Genomic DNA, 17,318 nt, shown 5'->3' on the forward strand with positions numbered 1-17,318 from the left:
CGAATGGCACTATAGGTAAAGCAGAAACTTTCGCTCACGTTTCAACGAAGAAGCTTTTTTTCAACCCATTTCGGGGCGGGAACCCCTTTTGGTTTAACTAAGCATTATGTCATACTGGCGCGCTATATGAGCTTGTAGGTCTGCTATTTTTGAAACATCGAAGGAACGACTGACATAGAAACATAGATTTTTTCAGAAAACTGTTCGGGATGTAGAAGACATTTCTGAAAATCTGATCTCAGGTCAAAATGGGTTAATTAAAAGAGTCTCTCTCTCTCTCTCACCCTGACGTAGCCCTTGTAGGCCGTTCCGATGCCCCGCTGGACATCAATTCCCAGAGGCCTCTTGGCCTGCTCGGGGGGGATGGGACACACCAAGGGGGCGTGGTCTTTACATGCCACGTGGCAGATGAACGAGCACACTGTTGGGGGGGGGATGGGGGGGAGAGAGAGATAGAGAGAGAGAGACAGAGAGAGAGAGAGAGAGAGAGAGAGAGAGAGAGAGAGAGAGAGAGAGAGAGAGAGAGAGAGAGAGAGACAGAGAGAGAGAGAGAGAGAGAGAGAGAGAGAGAGAGAGAGAGAGAGAGAAAGAGAGAGTGTCAAGGTTGACACAATAAACACAAACTTATTACACAATTACACAAAATTATTACATATAGTCGCAATCATTTGAGATAACCACAGTTACTTTTGCATAATCGTCAACCGTTCCCGTGGACAAAAATGTCCGTACATTTTCAAACTATTTCCGTTATTTTGTAAACAAAAAAGTATAAAAATGTGCCTGTCATTTCACATTTTAAGATTAGTCAAATCTGCCCTGTGTGTGTGCGTGCGTGTGTGTGTGTGAGACTGTGTGTGTGTGTGTGTGTCTGAGACTGTGTGTGTGTGTGTGTGTGTGTGTGCACGTACCTTCACATGCGTAGCCCTGTCGTATGAGTCCCACCATCAGGGAGGTACAGTGTGAGCACTGGGTCGGACTGGAAAACGTCTTGATACTCAACTGGTGAGCTTTAGGCTGCACACACACACACGTGCACACACACACACACACACACACACACACACACACACACACACACACACGCGTTGATTTTGTGAACCAAAACCATAGCGGGAAAAATGGTCCGCCAACTGCCTTTCACCACAGACGAAAACTATGACGACTAAAACTAAGACCCCCCATGTAACACTCCCATTTCCATCCGTTGGATTGGAGAAAAAAAAAACGTCTCTAGCCGGACATGAAGAATTCACAGGCTTAAATGCTTGGTTTCCGGCCAACGCAGCTTTCAAGTCGCTCATTCACAATTAATGCATGGCAACGAGAACCCTCCACCAGATGGCGCCGTGGCACTGGGTGAGTTAATTCAAATGTGCTGTTCCCACCTTATAATGCATTATGACCAGCACTCATAATAATATAAACATTGTTATTAAGTTGTCATCCATGATTATTAGAACCGTTTTTGTCTAATTTGGTGAAAATACCCCAAAAATGGGTTAACGATCCGGTGTTATAAAATAGTACCTTTGGATGGCTGAGGTGTGACGTCTGATAGGTCGAGGAGGGGGTGGGAGGGGCCACAGGAGACTTGACCGGTTCCTAGAAATACAAAGCTCACATTACCAATGGTGCATATTGTGCGTGTGTGTGTGTGTGTGTGTGTGTGTGTGTGTGTGTGTGTGTGTGTGTGTGTGTGTGTGTGTGTGTGTGTGTGTGTGTGTGTGCGCACTACGACACTCACTTCCAGTTCAGGGGACTCGGAGGGGGAGGTGGGCGTGGACACAGGTTTCTGGGGGGTGGAGTCTATGTCAGTGATAGAGCTAGGCTGTGGGAGGGGAGGGAGAGAGAGAGAGAGAGAGAGAGAGAGAGAGAGAGAGAGAGAGAGAGAGAGAGAGAGAGGTCAATAGTCAAAGTGACAGACGGACGGACAGACAGACAGACAGACAGACAGACAGACAGACAGACAGACAGACAGACAGACAGAGAGGCAGACAGACAGACAGACAGACAGACAGACAGACAGACAGACAGACAGACAGACAGACAGACAGACAGACAGACAGACAGACAGACAGACAGACGGACGGGACTCACTCTAAAGGTCAGATCGTGGGCGAGGGGAGACGTGTTGAAATATTCAAAGATGGAGTCCTGGAAATCTGGAAGCTTCAAACCTGAGGAGGAGAGGGGGGCGAGAGAGAGAGAGAGAAGTGCGCAATGAGGAGTAGTTTAGTTTGTTGCAGTTATAAGGGAAGATGGGGACATATATATATTATATATAATATAGATACTGTATAATTAAAACGAGTTATGCAAGTTGGTAGGACATTTTAATGGTAGCAATTTCTCTTATTTGATTTGATTAAAAACAGGAATAACGGTCTTACATGTCTTGCATTAATGACTGCGTAAATGCATACTTTGCATTGAAAAAAAGACGCTGATGAAATGTGGTTGATTTGCGGTGATAACAACTCTAATAAAAGCGCAGTGTCCTTGTCAACCGGGCAGGGTGTTCTGGAGAGATTTAGAAATTATTCTCCCGGTGTCACTCGAAAATAAATCTGTCTTCAAACGGTTAGTCCCAATACTTGATTATTATTTAAAAAATAATAATCCTTTTTTTAACCTACGATTTTGTAACCCATTTTTCACCCCTGTGTCAATCATCTAATGTGATCCTGGGCTCTACACACCCTCCACCAACCTAGTCCCCATATATGGGGGACATGGGGAGAGCAACGGACTTGAACTCATGCTTCCTTCATGCCTGAGTGTCCAAGTTGCTCCTTTACACTTGACAGGGGGGGGGAGTTTCCCTGGTTGGACGTAGCGACCAATACTTGAGTCTGATTGGCTGGTTACCGTCACGTGACCGTTGTAAATTTAACAGATAATCCACACCTTCAATCACTTTATATAATTCCCAGCTGATTCCGCAGCTGTGTAGCTGTACTGGGGAAGGGGAGAGCCTTAAGAATAAATAGTTTTATTATCATCCCGTGCCCTATACATACACACACACACGGATTAAGGACATTGCACGCACGCACACACCACACAGACTGTGGGTAGTGGGGAAGACGGGTCCTATCATATAATGTCAATACTGTTGATCTATGCATTTACAGGATGTACAAATGAAATGATACACACAGGGAAAACATTCAGTTTATTAACCTGTGTTTATTGTAACCTCAGTGTTTGTATGGCCTCTCCAGTGCTGGCCCTTTAAGAGGGGGGGAAGGTGAGGAGTAGGGGTGTTCCTCAATTTCAATTATCAAAGTATGTCTATTATCTGGGGAAATGAATGTAACCCCATATGATGATTAAGCTAAAATAGAACATCTAGGTATGGGGTTACTTATTCAGGTTCAGCTGATATCTGTGAGCTTGTAGATAAGCTGTGTATATTTAATTGCTTCTCTGTTGGTGGTAGGACCCTCTCCTATAAAGGGTAGGTAGACTGCAGGCAGAGCTAGTCAGTTATGCTCGGGCAGGCCTCATGCTGACAGCCCTGTGAGAGAGCTGCTAGGGCCCATGTCATGGGCATAGCCTAGTGCAGTTTGTTCTTTTTCCTTTTTCCTATGTTGTGCGTTAAGTATTTTTGAGTTCTTTGTTTTGTATTTTGGCCAGTATTATTTTTGCAGTTTGATATGTTTTGTGAATATTTGCACTGGAGCTGGAGTTTTGGATAAACAAAATCCACCAAAAAGCATCGCTGACTGTTTTTGGAGCCTTGGCCCTTGGGCAACTAACTTCACAATTACAGTAGGTTAATATTGCTATATGTTTGTAACCGTTTTAGAAAAGCAATAAGCCACTCGAGGCCCCAGCTTACCGGGTATTTTACAATGGCTGGGAGGGTAGAAGACCCTCCGCGCTTATTGCTTTTTTAATTAACGGCAATTAGCGGACTAACGCAACACCTGAGCGGGAGCTAGAAGGATTTAGGGTTAGGGGGAGTTGATTGGGTATTAATTTACAAATATGTGAAAAAAAAAAAAGAAGAATGAAAAAAAAAAAGAATGGAGCTGTGAACTTCTCTTTTGGTCCACCCATTCCTGGGACATGTGAGAATGGTCCAGTGAAAGAAAGAAAAGAAGCAAAAAATAAAACAAAAGTCCACTGTGGGTGTGTAATTTGTGTATATGGGATTTCTCTCTATCACACTATCACTAAACACGGGTGAAATATTCACCTGCCTGTAGGAAAAAAAAACAGCTTTGGGCAGGGAACAAATCAGTGACGTCACCTTCTGTGATGTCACTGAGCATCATGAAGGCACCGAAAGACCCGCCCACCGCTCAGACATCAGCAAACATTATGAAAATGACAACCATATAAATGTTAAAAGGAGTTATGGCAGGAGCACTGCCAGGAGGAGGGGAGGAGTAAGATTCATACTCCTATTTTAGAGCCGAATAAAAGTCGGTTCGGCGCTGTAGAGCCTACAATGTGACGTCATTTGAGGTTCGGGGGGGGCGGGTACCGTCCTAAAGGCGTCTCTTCGGTGCTACTGAAAATGTATGACGAGCCAAAATCATTTCGGCACTACAGCGCCGAAACAGCGGTAAAATGCGAGTATGAATCGGCTCTAACACCTACCTTTGTCCGAACGGGAGCGACTTTCCTCCAGGTCCATCCTCAGAGTCTCCATCTGCTCCTCCATGTCGTGGCTCCGCCTCTCCGACTCCCTTAGTTTACTGTCGAAAAGAACAAAGGACATCGAATTCGTCCACATACCCGTTCAAACGTCTGTCAAAAATGACATTTAATTTACTGTCGAAAGATACGAGAACCATCCGTCCATGCCTACGCGAACTCTGTCCACATTACATTCAACGCTATCCTATATTAACATTGCCTAGAGAGGGTGGGTTGGTCACAAACGTAACATACTGTACATAGAAGATTCAATTTTTTAACACATTCAAGATTATTACCAGTAAGACGCGCAAACGCGGGAAGCGAACGCAGCTTGTATACATATTTGGGGTTTTTTAAGATTTATTTTTAAGTTATTATTTTTTTAAGTTAAGTTTTTAACTTAGCCATAACCATAATAAGGAGTCCCCAAAGCAGCTATACGTCCAAATATGGAGTGTGTTGCATCAATCACAAACAAATCACTCAGCTCCATATATGGGCACAAAGGGGGGACACACGGACACACGCACGGACTGACATGATCTGCTAGGTCTCATAGTAAGTGCTCACTGCAATCGCAATTATCTTTTAAAATAGAAATGTACAGTAAAAGCTTGCTTGTACAAACTATGGAAAAAAAAGTGATTAAATTGATTGTGATATTGCCGAGAGTGAAACCTTCATTTGGTTTAAAGATCTATGAGGGGTCCATTTTGGTTAACAACTCTGTCCATCTGGGAATCTCTTCCAAGGACTATCGATGGTTCACCGGCCAGCTAATAACCAGTAAATAGCCCATTCAGGGCGGGAACCCCTTTCGGTGTTTCAAGCATTATGTTATACTTTAGCTATTTTTGAAAAAAATCGTGGAAATGCAAACGCAAATCTTTGAATATATTTTCTTTCAACGTTTTTAACTCAAATCTTTGGGGGGGGGGGGGGGGGGGGTACATTAGTGGAACAGGGAGTGCACTAGTGACCTTTCCAAGGCGATGTTGGCGGCTTTGATCTTGCGCGACTCCTCCTGGATGAGCTGCTTGGCTCTGATCTCGGCCTCCAGGGCAGACTGGAGCTCCAGGCGGGCAGACATGTCCAGCTTCTGGCTCCGACGCACCTTCCACAGAGGGTCCTGAGGTAGGGGCGTAAAAAATAAATCGATTTGAATTATGAGTTATGAACGATCCAAAATTGATATTTTTTTCTTGTTACAGTTACAGGAGTTTTCACTGCATGGTGTTTGTGATATGAAATGTAAGCCTAGCCTAATCACAGTAAACATCATGTCTTCAGTCATTTTCAAGTCACTGTAGTCACTTTCAGTTCAAGACTGGAGTAGATTGTGACGAAATCCTATGTATTGAATCGAGAATCATTTTGAATAGAATATCGTTTTGAATCTGGAAAAAAAAATGCTTTTGAATTTTTTGGATTGAGAATCGAGTTAAATCGGAAAAAAAATTGAATCGAATCGTGACCCCAAGAATCGGAAATCGAATCGTGGGACACCCAAAGATCCACAGCCCTAGTCCTGAGCGCACGCACACACACACACACACACACACACACACACACACACACACACACACACACACGCACACACACACACACACGATTTTTGTCAGGCTAAGTCCTAATAATGTGCGATTTGTGAATGTGCTCAGCCTGTCTAAAAAAATGACACTGAAACAGTGAAAAAAGGACAACCTCCCTTAACCTAACACGTTAGCTCAGGCTACCCTGGGCAAGACCTACGCTGGCCAGCTGGGCCCAAACGGATCTAGAAAGATGGCGATTTACAGTTCAAGGACTGACAGGCTTCATCTTACGTCGATATCAGACCCGGAGAACGCTTTGTCCATATTTTTTTTTACAGTCTATGGTGACAACCTACAGGGGAAACATCCCACATGAGACCAGGCTTTAGTTTAGGCCTTGCAACCCCAAGATTTGAGCCGTGTGAAACGCACAATCTAACTTCTAAATTAGAAGTTCATTCTATTTCTGTATTTACATTTTGCATATTAGTACAATACCAGTTAAATAGCTGTAAACATAATGTGCTATTTGCTCCATTTCTTTGTCATTACCTACAGTACTAAACAGTTAGACCACTACTAACTATTACTGTCTTGTTTTAGTTCTTGCTATTCTCATAATCTAGAGATTAGGCCAAAAGGCAAACTGAATTCATCTATTTTAATCCTACCAATGTGTGCTTGTGTTACGTATGAATGGTAAATGGCCAATAAATAATGTAAAAGCCACTGGTTTGGGTAATTTAAACAGTTTCAAGCTTTAGCATTAAACAGTATAGGCCTACAACGTTGAGTAATTTGCCTAATAGTAACTATTTCGTTGTTAGAGGCCTTTCCAGGGGCCTATAGGTTTGGTATAAGTAATCTGAATTGTGCATGATTGAACAAATCAATCAATTAAGCAACGATAAAGGTGAAAGTATTAGATTCCGGGACAGTCGCAGTCCCGCCCCCTACAGGGCCCAGGAAATTATTCCCTGTTCATTTTCCTCATAAGACTTTTCAAAAAGTAGTTATTTAAAGACCTTTTAAGCGTCGTACAAACCCAACTCGAGTTGTGACAAATCATGACAACAAACACAATATTTTGGGCCGAACAAAGAATTAGAAAGAAGAAAAAAACGGCACCATTTTTGTTGTTTTTCTTCTTTGTAATTATTCGTTTGGTCCAAAATATTGTGTTTATTGTCATGATTTGTCACGACTCGAGTTGGCTTTGCCCTTTGTACCCTCACAAGAAACGTGAAGTAATCCTGGTCTCTATACTGCCTCCCCCTGGCCAGCCGGGGTGCCTGATGGAGGGGAAAGGAACTGGTTGGAATAACGTGTTCCTTCCACACGCTACGTCCAACCAGGGAAACTCTCCCTGTAAGGAGAAAAGAAGCGGCTTGGACTCCTCATGCATAGAAGGAAGCATGAGGTCAGTCCGTTGCTCTCCCCAGGTTGGCAGAGGGTGTGTAGAGCTCAGGATTACATTAGATAGTTGACACTGGGTGAAAAAATGGGTTGCAAATCGTGGGATTAAAAATTTTAAGATATAAAAAGAATGAGTCCTGTCTCTCTGTCAGACCTAGTTCTGGTGTCTGTGTGTGCGCACGTGTGTGTAAGTGTGTGTGTGCGTGCGTGCGTGCGTGTGTGTGTGTGTGTGTGTGTGTGTTGGTCTACCGAGGGAGCAGCAACCCACTTCACTGATACTAATGAGAACACCTGCCTGTCTCACTGCCTGATACCTGTCTCACTGATCTTTACCTGTCTCACTGCCTGATACCTGTCTCACTGCTCTGCCTGTCTCACTGCTCTCTGCCTGTCTCACTGTCTGATACCTGTCTCACTGCCCACTGCCTGTCTCACTGACTGATACCTGTCCCACTGCTCTCTGCCTGTCTCACTGCTCTCAGCTTGTCTCACTGCCTGATACCCGTGTGTGTGTGTACACGTGCGTGCGTGTATGCGTGTGTGTTACCATGGGTCTGCTCAGTCCAGTGGATCGTAGAGAGTCCAGCTCTTCTGTCATCTTAGACGCCAACGCTTGAAGATAACCCCGAGCATCCTTCTCATCGCTGACCCTGTGCACGCACACACACACACACACACACACACACACACACACACACACACACACACACACACACACAAACCGTCATTATTTTGTGTTTACATTTAACAAGAACTTCTCGAACACAAACAACAGTAGATGCACAAACTTGGAAAACACAGCAACAAACTGCTTCAGGATACAGAAAGCATCGTCTTCTTTCTCCGTATATAATAGTTCTACTGCCTACATTAAGGATGTGCCGATGAGACATTTTGGCCGATATCGATATCCGATATAATTCATATTATGGCCGATAACCGATATTACCGATGTCGATATATGATCTTATTCTGAAAAAAATATATAATAATCTTGTCCATTCTGAAAAATACATACAGTAACAGGGTATCTGCACTGCAGGCTGCAGTGCAGGCAAGTCACATTTAACTCAAATACCTTGATATTTAATATTGTGAGCTTGTAGATCTGTTCAAGCTGTTACGTTGGGCTTGTTTATCTGTAAAGACGGACCGATTAATCTAAAAAAACAACTCAAATCGGCCGATACCGATGTGTTTGCTGATTAATCTCCCATCACTAGCCTACATACATTCCGTTATTATGTCGTTCTCCTGCATCTTATTCTGTTGGTACGGTAACCTCGCTATCGAAGACAGAAATTCCCTCGGGAAGAATTGTGAAAACCGCTTCATTTTCTTTTACCGGCATCCAATTGGAGAGCTGCTCAAAAAAAGCTCAAATAGTGCAGTTTATATATATATGCTGCTTCCAACATAGCAGATCTACAAGCTCATAGCGCGGCACACACACACACACACACACACACACACACACAGTGAAACGTACCACTGGATGATCTCAGCGATCTGAGCCTCCCAGTGCGCCACGCTCTCCTTCTTAGACGCCAGGTCCTGTAGCTCGTCCTCCAGCTGGCGGTTCTGAGACGTCAGCCGATCTACAAACACGCACAGCTGTGGAAGAACAGGGGACAACGTGACTTATGGATCTGCAAACACGCACAGCTGTGGAAGAACAGGGGGACAACGTGACTTATAGGTCTGCAAACACGCACAGCTGTGGAAGAACAGGGGACAACGTGACTTATAGGTCTGAAAACACACAGCTGTGGAAGAACAGGGCACAACGTGACTTATAGATCTGCAAACACGCACAGCTGTGGAAGAACAGGGGACAACGTGACTTATAGGTCTGAAAACACACAGCTGTGGAAGAACAGGGCACAACGTGCCTTATAGATCTGCAAACACGCACAGCTGTGGAAGAACAGGGGACAACGTGACTTATAGGTCTGAAAACACACAGCTGTGGAAGAACAGGGCACAACGTGACTTATAGATCTGCAAACACGCACAGCTGTGGAAGAACAGGGCACAACGTGACTTATAGATCTGCAAACACGCACAGCTGTGGAAGAACAGGGCACAACGTGCCTTATGGATCTGCTAACACACACAGCTGTGGAAGAACAGGGCACAACGTGACTTATAGATCTGCAAACACGCACAGCTGTGGAAGAACAGGGCACAACGTGCCTTATGGATCTGCTAACACACACAGCTGTGGAAGAACAGGGCACAACGTGCCTTATGGATCTGCTAACACACACAGCTGTGGAAGAACAGGGGGACAACGTGCCTTATGGATCTGCTAACACACACACACACAACTGGAACCAGTGTTGATTTCGTCGACTAATACGATGGCGAAAAATGTTCGTCGACTACCGGTACCTTTTTTTCACTGACGAAAACTGCATGGAAACTAAATGAAAACTAAGCTACGATGACTAAAACGAAGACTAAATATATTGACAATTTTGTCAACAAATACAAACTAGACTAATATGTTAGGAAGGGATTAGTGGACAAGAGATCCAAGTCATTTTACACTTGGTTGCATAGTGAACATAGCCGATCTACAAGCTCACAACGCATGTTCAGCCATTACGACGACATCAAGGCCCACCAAAATGCATTTTAGTCGACTACATCAACTGTAGATTTAGTCGACTAAAACCTTATGATATTATATATATTAATATAAAACATTCCAGGTGACTAAAACTAGATGAAAACTATTCAAATAGAAATTTGCTGCCAACAATAACACTGCCTGACACAGTCTGGAGCAACGGAAACTCTTTTGCTGATTTAAAGGCGAAGGCCGTTTATTAATCTTTTGTTTTTTACAAATGTAGAAGTAAATTGAGCGGATGTGTGTTTCTAGCAGATCTACAAGTTCACAGCGCGTTGCGCTGCGCTGCGTTGTGAGCTTGTAGATCTGCTATTTTCAGCATGCAACCAAGTGTAAAAAGACTCATACTGGATCTCTTGCCCACTAGTCCCTTCTAACATTTTAGTCTAGTTTTTATTTGTTGACGAAATTGACAGTATATTTAGGCTTAGTTTTTAGTCATCATGGGTTAGTTTTTTGAGTGGTGACTATGAGTACCAGTAGGGGCAAAAGTGGCGCTGTTGTGCCAGAAACAGAGAGAGAGAGAGATAGTGCTGCACTGTTGCCTGCTAAGGAGAGAGAGAGAGAGAGAGAGAGAGAGAGAGAGAGAGAGGGGTAGGGGGAGAGGGGACACAGGTGTGATTTTTTATTTAGTTCGTATGCAGTTTTTGTCAGTGAAAAAAGGTAGTCGACGAACATTTTCCGTCATTTTCCTAGTCGACGAAAACAACACTGATGACCGACTGATTTGAACATTGAGGGAGGCAACAGTCTGGGCCATAGTGAGACGATAGTGACAATACAATGTTCTGTTAGTAACAGAGTGTCTCAGTACCCGGTCTGTCTCTGCTGTTAGCTTGCGGTTGTCTTCAGTCAGGATGTTTCTCTCTCGCTCGTGCTTCTCCTTCAGAGCCGTTACAGCGTCGTCCAGCTCCGCTTGTCTGCGCACACACACACACACACACACACACACACACACACACACACACACTTAAGTAGGGCTACAGGCATTTTAATAATAAAACAAGGTGCAGCGAACTCTCGTATATGAACATCTAGCATGTAAGCGTGTGTCCAGCTTGTATGTAACTATAGTGTGTAGCATAGCCTAGCGTAGCCTTCCACGCACCTGTCTGTTGGCCTTGTCCAGCTTAAATGTAACCTAGTGTGAAGCCTAGCCTAGCGTAGCCTTCCACCCACGTGTCTCGGTTGGCCTTGTCCAGCTTGTATGTAACCTAGTGTAGCCTAACCTAGCCTAGCGTAGCCTTCCACCCACCTGTTTCTGTTGGCCTTGTCCAGTTTGTATGTAACCTGGTGTAGCCTAGCCTAGCGTAGCCTTCCACCCACCTGTCTCTGTTGGCCTTGTCCAGCTTGTCCTTGAGCACCAGCAGCTCCTTGTTGAGGGACAGCGCGAGGCCCTCAGAGTGGTGGAGCTCCTTCCTCAGACCCTTCACCTCCGACGAGTGAGACGTCTCCCTGCTGAGCAGCTCCTCTTCGTAGAACACCACCTTCTTGTCCAGCTCCGTCTTCAGCTTACACACCTCCTCCAGGCCTCCGCCGCTGCCGCCCGACACGCCTCCCCCCTGTTTCACCTGCACGCACGCACGCACGGACAGGCACACAAACATGCATGCACGTCAAAACACGTCAAAGTCGAAAACTACGGCTTGGAAACTGTCTACTATTTTTGTCCTAATGTTCGGTAACAACAGCGGCATGTTAACACCCCGAACGCTCTGGGGTATTTGGAACCATTAAATCAGGTTGCCCAGCGATTAGCAGCTTCAGGGCCTATTTCAAGGTTGCTCCGTGCCATTTTTGAAGTAGCTAGAAATAGCTAGATGTAGCCAAAATGGGCAGTCAAAAACACACTCTTTGGTTAGAATTGACTTAGATCAAGAGTTCGAAGACTTTTCCTCCCATCCACTGAAATGGAGGGGGACCACTTTGGATGACGTCCCAACCCGGAAATGACATTGAATGTTGCTCAATCGACGCTATACCAGCATGTAGACTGGTGCTTCTCCGTTATGATATGATTAAAGGCAGAACTTTTGATTAATCTCCGTCCTGGGAGCGCAGCGGGATTATTTAATAGGACGGAGACCTCCGTTTTTGCCGCTCGGGGTGTTAACAGTTTTCAGCGTATTTTAATTATTGCGACAATACCGCTTTAATTATTTTAGCCACGACAATAGTGACATGACATTTTCATATTGTTTCATCTCAATTCAATTCAATTCAAAGGAGCTTTATTGGCATGAGAAAACATCTTAATGAACTATACCATTGATGATTGGAATTAAAGATGAGGAGAGAGGAGAGGGAGGGAGAGAGAGAGAGAGAGGGAGAGGGAGAGGGAGAGGGAGAGGAGAGGAGAGGAGAGGAGAGGAGAGGAGAGGAGAGGAGAGGAGAGGAGAGGAGAGGAGAGGAGAGGAGAGGAGAGGAGAGGAGAGTGACCTCTGACCTTCAGTGTTTGTATTTCAGCTTCCAGCTGTTTGGAGAAGATCTCTGAATGTTCACGAAGCTTCCTCTCTTTAGACGCCTCCGCCTTCAACTCCTCCACCTGTGCCTCCAGCTGTGCACGCACACACAAACACACGCACACAGGTCATTTTTCTGTACATATGCAATGCCGGCCCTGAGCAATTTGATGCCCTTTCGTTTCATACAATATCAACTCAATGCATTCGTGTCCCATGGAGGACACCGCCCCGAGGCAAACGAGAAGGAAATGGAACTTTTTAGACCCGCATGGCGGTGGAAATGATCGGGAGACGACCATAGTGAGTGGCACCGCGCCCCTCACTTCACACAAGTGTGACTTTTGCAGTCTCGAGGGCGCTACCGCCAGCTATATTATCTGCCCTGACATACAGTGTTTTTGGCAGCACATTTAGATTTAAGTTTTAGTCATAGTCTCTTGAATGGTTTAGTTTTAGTCTAGTGTTAGTCTAGTTTCAGTCGACTAAATCTACAGTTGATTTAGTCGACTAAAATGTATTTCGGCGGGCCTTGATGCCGACGCAATGGCTGATTTTACACTTGCCGACAATAGCAATAACACAAATGTTAGGAAGGTAGTACTAGTGGACAAGAGATCCAGTATAAGTAAGAGACAAGTTATTTTACACTTGGTTGCATGCAGAAAATAGCCGATCTACAAGCTCACAGCGCGTCGCAGCGCGACACGTTGTGATTTAGACTAAATTTGCTGTCATAATCAACACTGAGCACTAGTAGTCCTACGTCCTTGTGTGTATGGGGGGTGGGTTCAATTAATCGATTATTAATCGGCAGAGCTGTCGACTATTGTCAACATATTCCCCAATTTCCACTGAGATTATGGGGTGAATTAATGTGGCCAGACCCATCTTCTCGTTCTGTCATAGTGACATTGTCCTGCATCAGATCATGTCCAAATCAGGTTCTCCAATCTCCAGTAGCCTCTTCAGTTTTTTGAAGATTTTTTGAGTGGTGCAACCACTCCCTTACGGAGCTATGTGTGTGGCTGGCTGGGTCTGAGCACTATGTGTGTGTGTGGCTGGCTGGCTGGCTGGCTGGGTCTGAGCATACATAGACAGATAGATAGATAGATTATAGCAGTGACTGACTGAGACATCGAGCGTGCGTGCGCAACTGGTTGTGGCCCCCATCAAGTGACCTTTTGACCAATGCGGCCCTCGCCCCAAGTTGAGTTCGACACCCCTGTAATGTAGGGCTTTAAGCAACTAGTTGACTATTCAACTAGTCGACTAGTTGAATAGTCAACTATTCTACTAGTCGACTAGTAAATCCACTAGTCGACCTTGATGGTACTAAAATAAAATAAAATCAAATTTTCCCCCCAGATTGTGTAGATCACGTAGATTATAGTAATAGCCACCAATGTTAAATGTACAAATATTTAATAAAAAAATATTTTTTACATAATATGTAGTTAAACCACTAGTCCGGCAAACCAGGCAACTGGTCGACTAGTAAAAAAAAAAAAAAAAACGACTAGAAGGTGAATATACCTCCTTGCGGGCGCGGTCCGCCTTCCGGACGTCCTGCTTCATGGCGTCCATCTTTTGGCCGGCGGCGTCCGCCTCGTCGTCGCGGTCGCGCAGCTGGCGGACGAGCCGCTGCTTGGCCGAGCGCAGCTCCGACGTCTGCTCCGACAGAGAGCTGAACTCCTGCACGGCCAGGCGCCGCGCGCCGTGAGACTCCTTCAGCTCCTTGGACTGAGCCTTCAGACGCTCCAGAGACTCCGACAGTTGCTGAGGAGAGGAGGAGGAGAGGAGAAGAGGTGTGTGGTTATTTCTCCTTCAAGCTATACCTTGGACTGAGCCTTCAGACGCTCCAGAGACTCCGACAGCTGCTGAGGAGGAGAGGAGGAGGAGGAGAGGAGTGTGATTATTTCTCCTTCAAGCTACCATGGGACTGCGTCTTCAGAAACTCCCAGAGACTCAGAGAGAGTTATGTTATACTTTAGCTATTGGAAAAATATTGTTCTCGTCGACTAAAACTAAGACGAAAAATGTTCGTCGACTACCTTTTTTCACTGACGAAAACTAAATGGAAACTAAACGAAAACTAAGCTATGATATAAATACGGTACTAAGACTAAATACATGGACAATAGACAACAGATAAAAAAAACTAGACAAAAAATGTAAGGAAGGGACTAGTGGACAAGAGATCCAGTATAAGTCATTTTACACTTGGTTGCGTGCTGAAAATAGCCGATCTACAAGCTCACATCGTGTCACGCTGCGACGCGTTGTAGCTCGGCTATTTTCAGCAAGTGTAAAAAACAGTCATTATGACGGCATCAAGGCCCGCAAAAACTCATTTTAGCCGACTAAAATCATAGGATATTTAGTCGACTAAAACTAGACTAACACTAAGACATTCCAGGTGACTAAAATGTGACTAAAACTACATGAAAACTATTCAAGAGACTATGACTAAACTAAAATCAAAATGTGCTGCTAATCAAAATTAGTCGACTAAAATGTGTAATGGCTGATTCTAGGCAGATCTACAAGCTCACGATGTGAGCTTGTAGATCTGCTATGTTCAGCATGCAACCAATTGGAAAAAGACTTATACTGGATCTCTTGTCCACTAGTCCCTTTCTAACATTTTAGTCTAGTTTGTATTTGTTGACAAAATCAACAGTATATATTTAGTCATATAGTTTTAGTCATCATGGCATAGTTTTTATGTCGTTTTCGTCAGTGGAAGAAGGTAGTCGACGAACATTTTTCGTCATAGTGTTAGTCGACGAAAGCAACACTGGTTTGAGGTATAGATTGTCGGTCTAATGACTGTCGGAAACTAAAGCCTGTACCTGTGTGCGCGCACGTGCGTGTGTGTAAACGCGTGCGTGTGTGTGTGTGTGTGTGTGTGCGCGCGCGTGTGTGTTACCTTGTGCACGTCGTCCTTGTCCTGTCTCAGGGTCTTCAGCTGTTTGTCCAGGGCTTTGATCTTGGAGGCGGAGCTCTCGTAGTCCTGCCGTAGCGTCACCGCCTCCTCCAGCTGGTGTTCCAGCCTATCGGAGTCTAGGAAAACCCAGGAGAGGGGCGGGGCTTCATTCAGTCGTTGCACATTTCATTTTTGTTGTTTTTACAACACCGTCTGTGTGTGTGTGTGTGTGTGTGTGTGTGTGTGTGTGTGTGTGTGTGTGTGTGTGTGTGTTGTGACAAAAGCACATTATTAATGACGCTCTGCTTTATCTTTCTGCGCATGTTATCTTTCAACGCGTCCACATTGTGGATTGTGAGAGTCTTGTTCTTTCCTATTCATTTGTGAACGGTAACAGGTCTGGTACAGGGGGGTGACTGACAGGTGTCAGTGACTGTTGGTTTGAGTTAGTTTTTCTTGTTTCTTGTGTATTTTGTTCATAGGGGAAAGGAGACAGGGTGAGACGTCACTTGTGAAGTGTGTACTGTTCACCCTTTGATTCTGTCCATTACGTTATTGAAGCATCTCTACATAAAGTGTTCAGAGAAAAACCTGACGATGCTGCTGATTTATTCCTTAGTTAATGATTTGCCTTGCTGTGAAGAGGGCGGTTGTTACAGTGTGTGTGTGTGTGTGTGTCTGACCTGCCAGTTTCTTTTTCAGTCGTTCTATTTCCTCGTTGAGTTTCTTCATCTCTCGATCTCTGGACAGAGTCCCTGCTCCTCCCCTGGCCGGGGACTCTATATGCACGCACGCGCGCACACGCACACACACGCACACGCACACACACACACACACACACACACACACACACACAGACAGTGAGCTAAGTGTATGTGGTAAATAATATTTTGAAGCCAACACTTTCACTCATGTAAATGTGACTACATTTGACTGAGGGAGACAAAACAGGAAAGGGCGCACACCAGTGTTGGTGAGGTGCTGGATTAAGGCAGAAATGTAGGTAAAAAAGAGAAAAAGGCCGCACACTCGTAGCCACGATGCTGTAATATTTATTAGTATCCAACATTTCGGCCTTTCGGCCTTCTCTTCAGACTGAGGGACTGCCATTGGATTTTCTTCTTTTTTTTCACGTCATATGAAAGCATGGAATCATTGCTTCAAATTGACAATCGTGAAAATGTGGCGCAAATTTGGAATTTATATTCTTTCAGAATATTTGCTTCTTGGGGGGGGGGGGGGGGTCCCTGGAACATCATATTTTCAGATGGGAGGGGGGGGGGGGGGGGTCAGCGGCCAAATACAAATATATTTGGGGGTCCTTGACATGAAAATGTTTGAGAACCACCGATATAGAAACATGTTCTTTTTTTTCAGGATTTAGAAGACATGTGTAGAATCGTCCTCAGGTCTAAATGGGTCAACCAACACCAAGGGACGCCCAGATCACGATCTAAAAGAAATTGGGCTCCCGATCCGATTCCGATCATTTCAAAATGACGTGATCGGCCCTCGATTTCCGATCATGTGTTTCGGATCGGGGACAACCCTGCTGGAAAAAGTGCGAGTTACTTTTATCCACCGCTGACGAACATCGTCAAAACGCTCAGTCCAGTGTCGATTGTGTCGACTGAGACTAAGACGAAAAATGTCCGTTTTTCACTGGCGAAGACTAAATGGAA

At 44.8% G+C, this 17,318-nt stretch overlaps 1 protein-coding gene across 2 annotated transcripts in view; it reads right to left on the reverse strand.

The window, feature by feature from the left end:
* The window catches only part of cdc42bpb (CDC42 binding protein kinase beta (DMPK-like)), an 80,281-nt gene that overhangs the window by 20,329 nt on the left and 42,634 nt on the right, over positions 1–17,318 (reverse strand). For both annotated transcript variants that reach the window (XM_080790499.1, XM_080790500.1), the window contains 15 exons: positions 16,320–16,415; positions 15,640–15,773; positions 14,244–14,486; positions 12,692–12,802; positions 11,572–11,816; positions 11,060–11,165; positions 9,097–9,221; positions 8,155–8,257; positions 5,637–5,785; positions 4,615–4,712; positions 2,101–2,180; positions 1,748–1,831; positions 1,531–1,605; positions 912–1,017; positions 285–421 (listed from right to left, as the gene is read on the reverse strand). In XM_080790499.1, the coding sequence (XP_080646625.1) occupies positions 285–421; positions 912–1,017; positions 1,531–1,605; positions 1,748–1,831; positions 2,101–2,180; positions 4,615–4,712; positions 5,637–5,785; positions 8,155–8,257; positions 9,097–9,221; positions 11,060–11,165; positions 11,572–11,816; positions 12,692–12,802; positions 14,244–14,486; positions 15,640–15,773; positions 16,320–16,415 (1,892 nt within the window). The remainder of the gene's footprint in view (positions 1–284; positions 422–911; positions 1,018–1,530; positions 1,606–1,747; positions 1,832–2,100; positions 2,181–4,614; positions 4,713–5,636; positions 5,786–8,154; positions 8,258–9,096; positions 9,222–11,059; positions 11,166–11,571; positions 11,817–12,691; positions 12,803–14,243; positions 14,487–15,639; positions 15,774–16,319; positions 16,416–17,318) is intronic.

Source organism: Protomyctophum bolini (assembly GCF_963924005.1).
Source record: "Protomyctophum bolini genome assembly, chromosome: 19".
NCBI lineage: Eukaryota > Metazoa > Chordata > Actinopteri > Myctophiformes > Myctophidae > Protomyctophum > Protomyctophum bolini.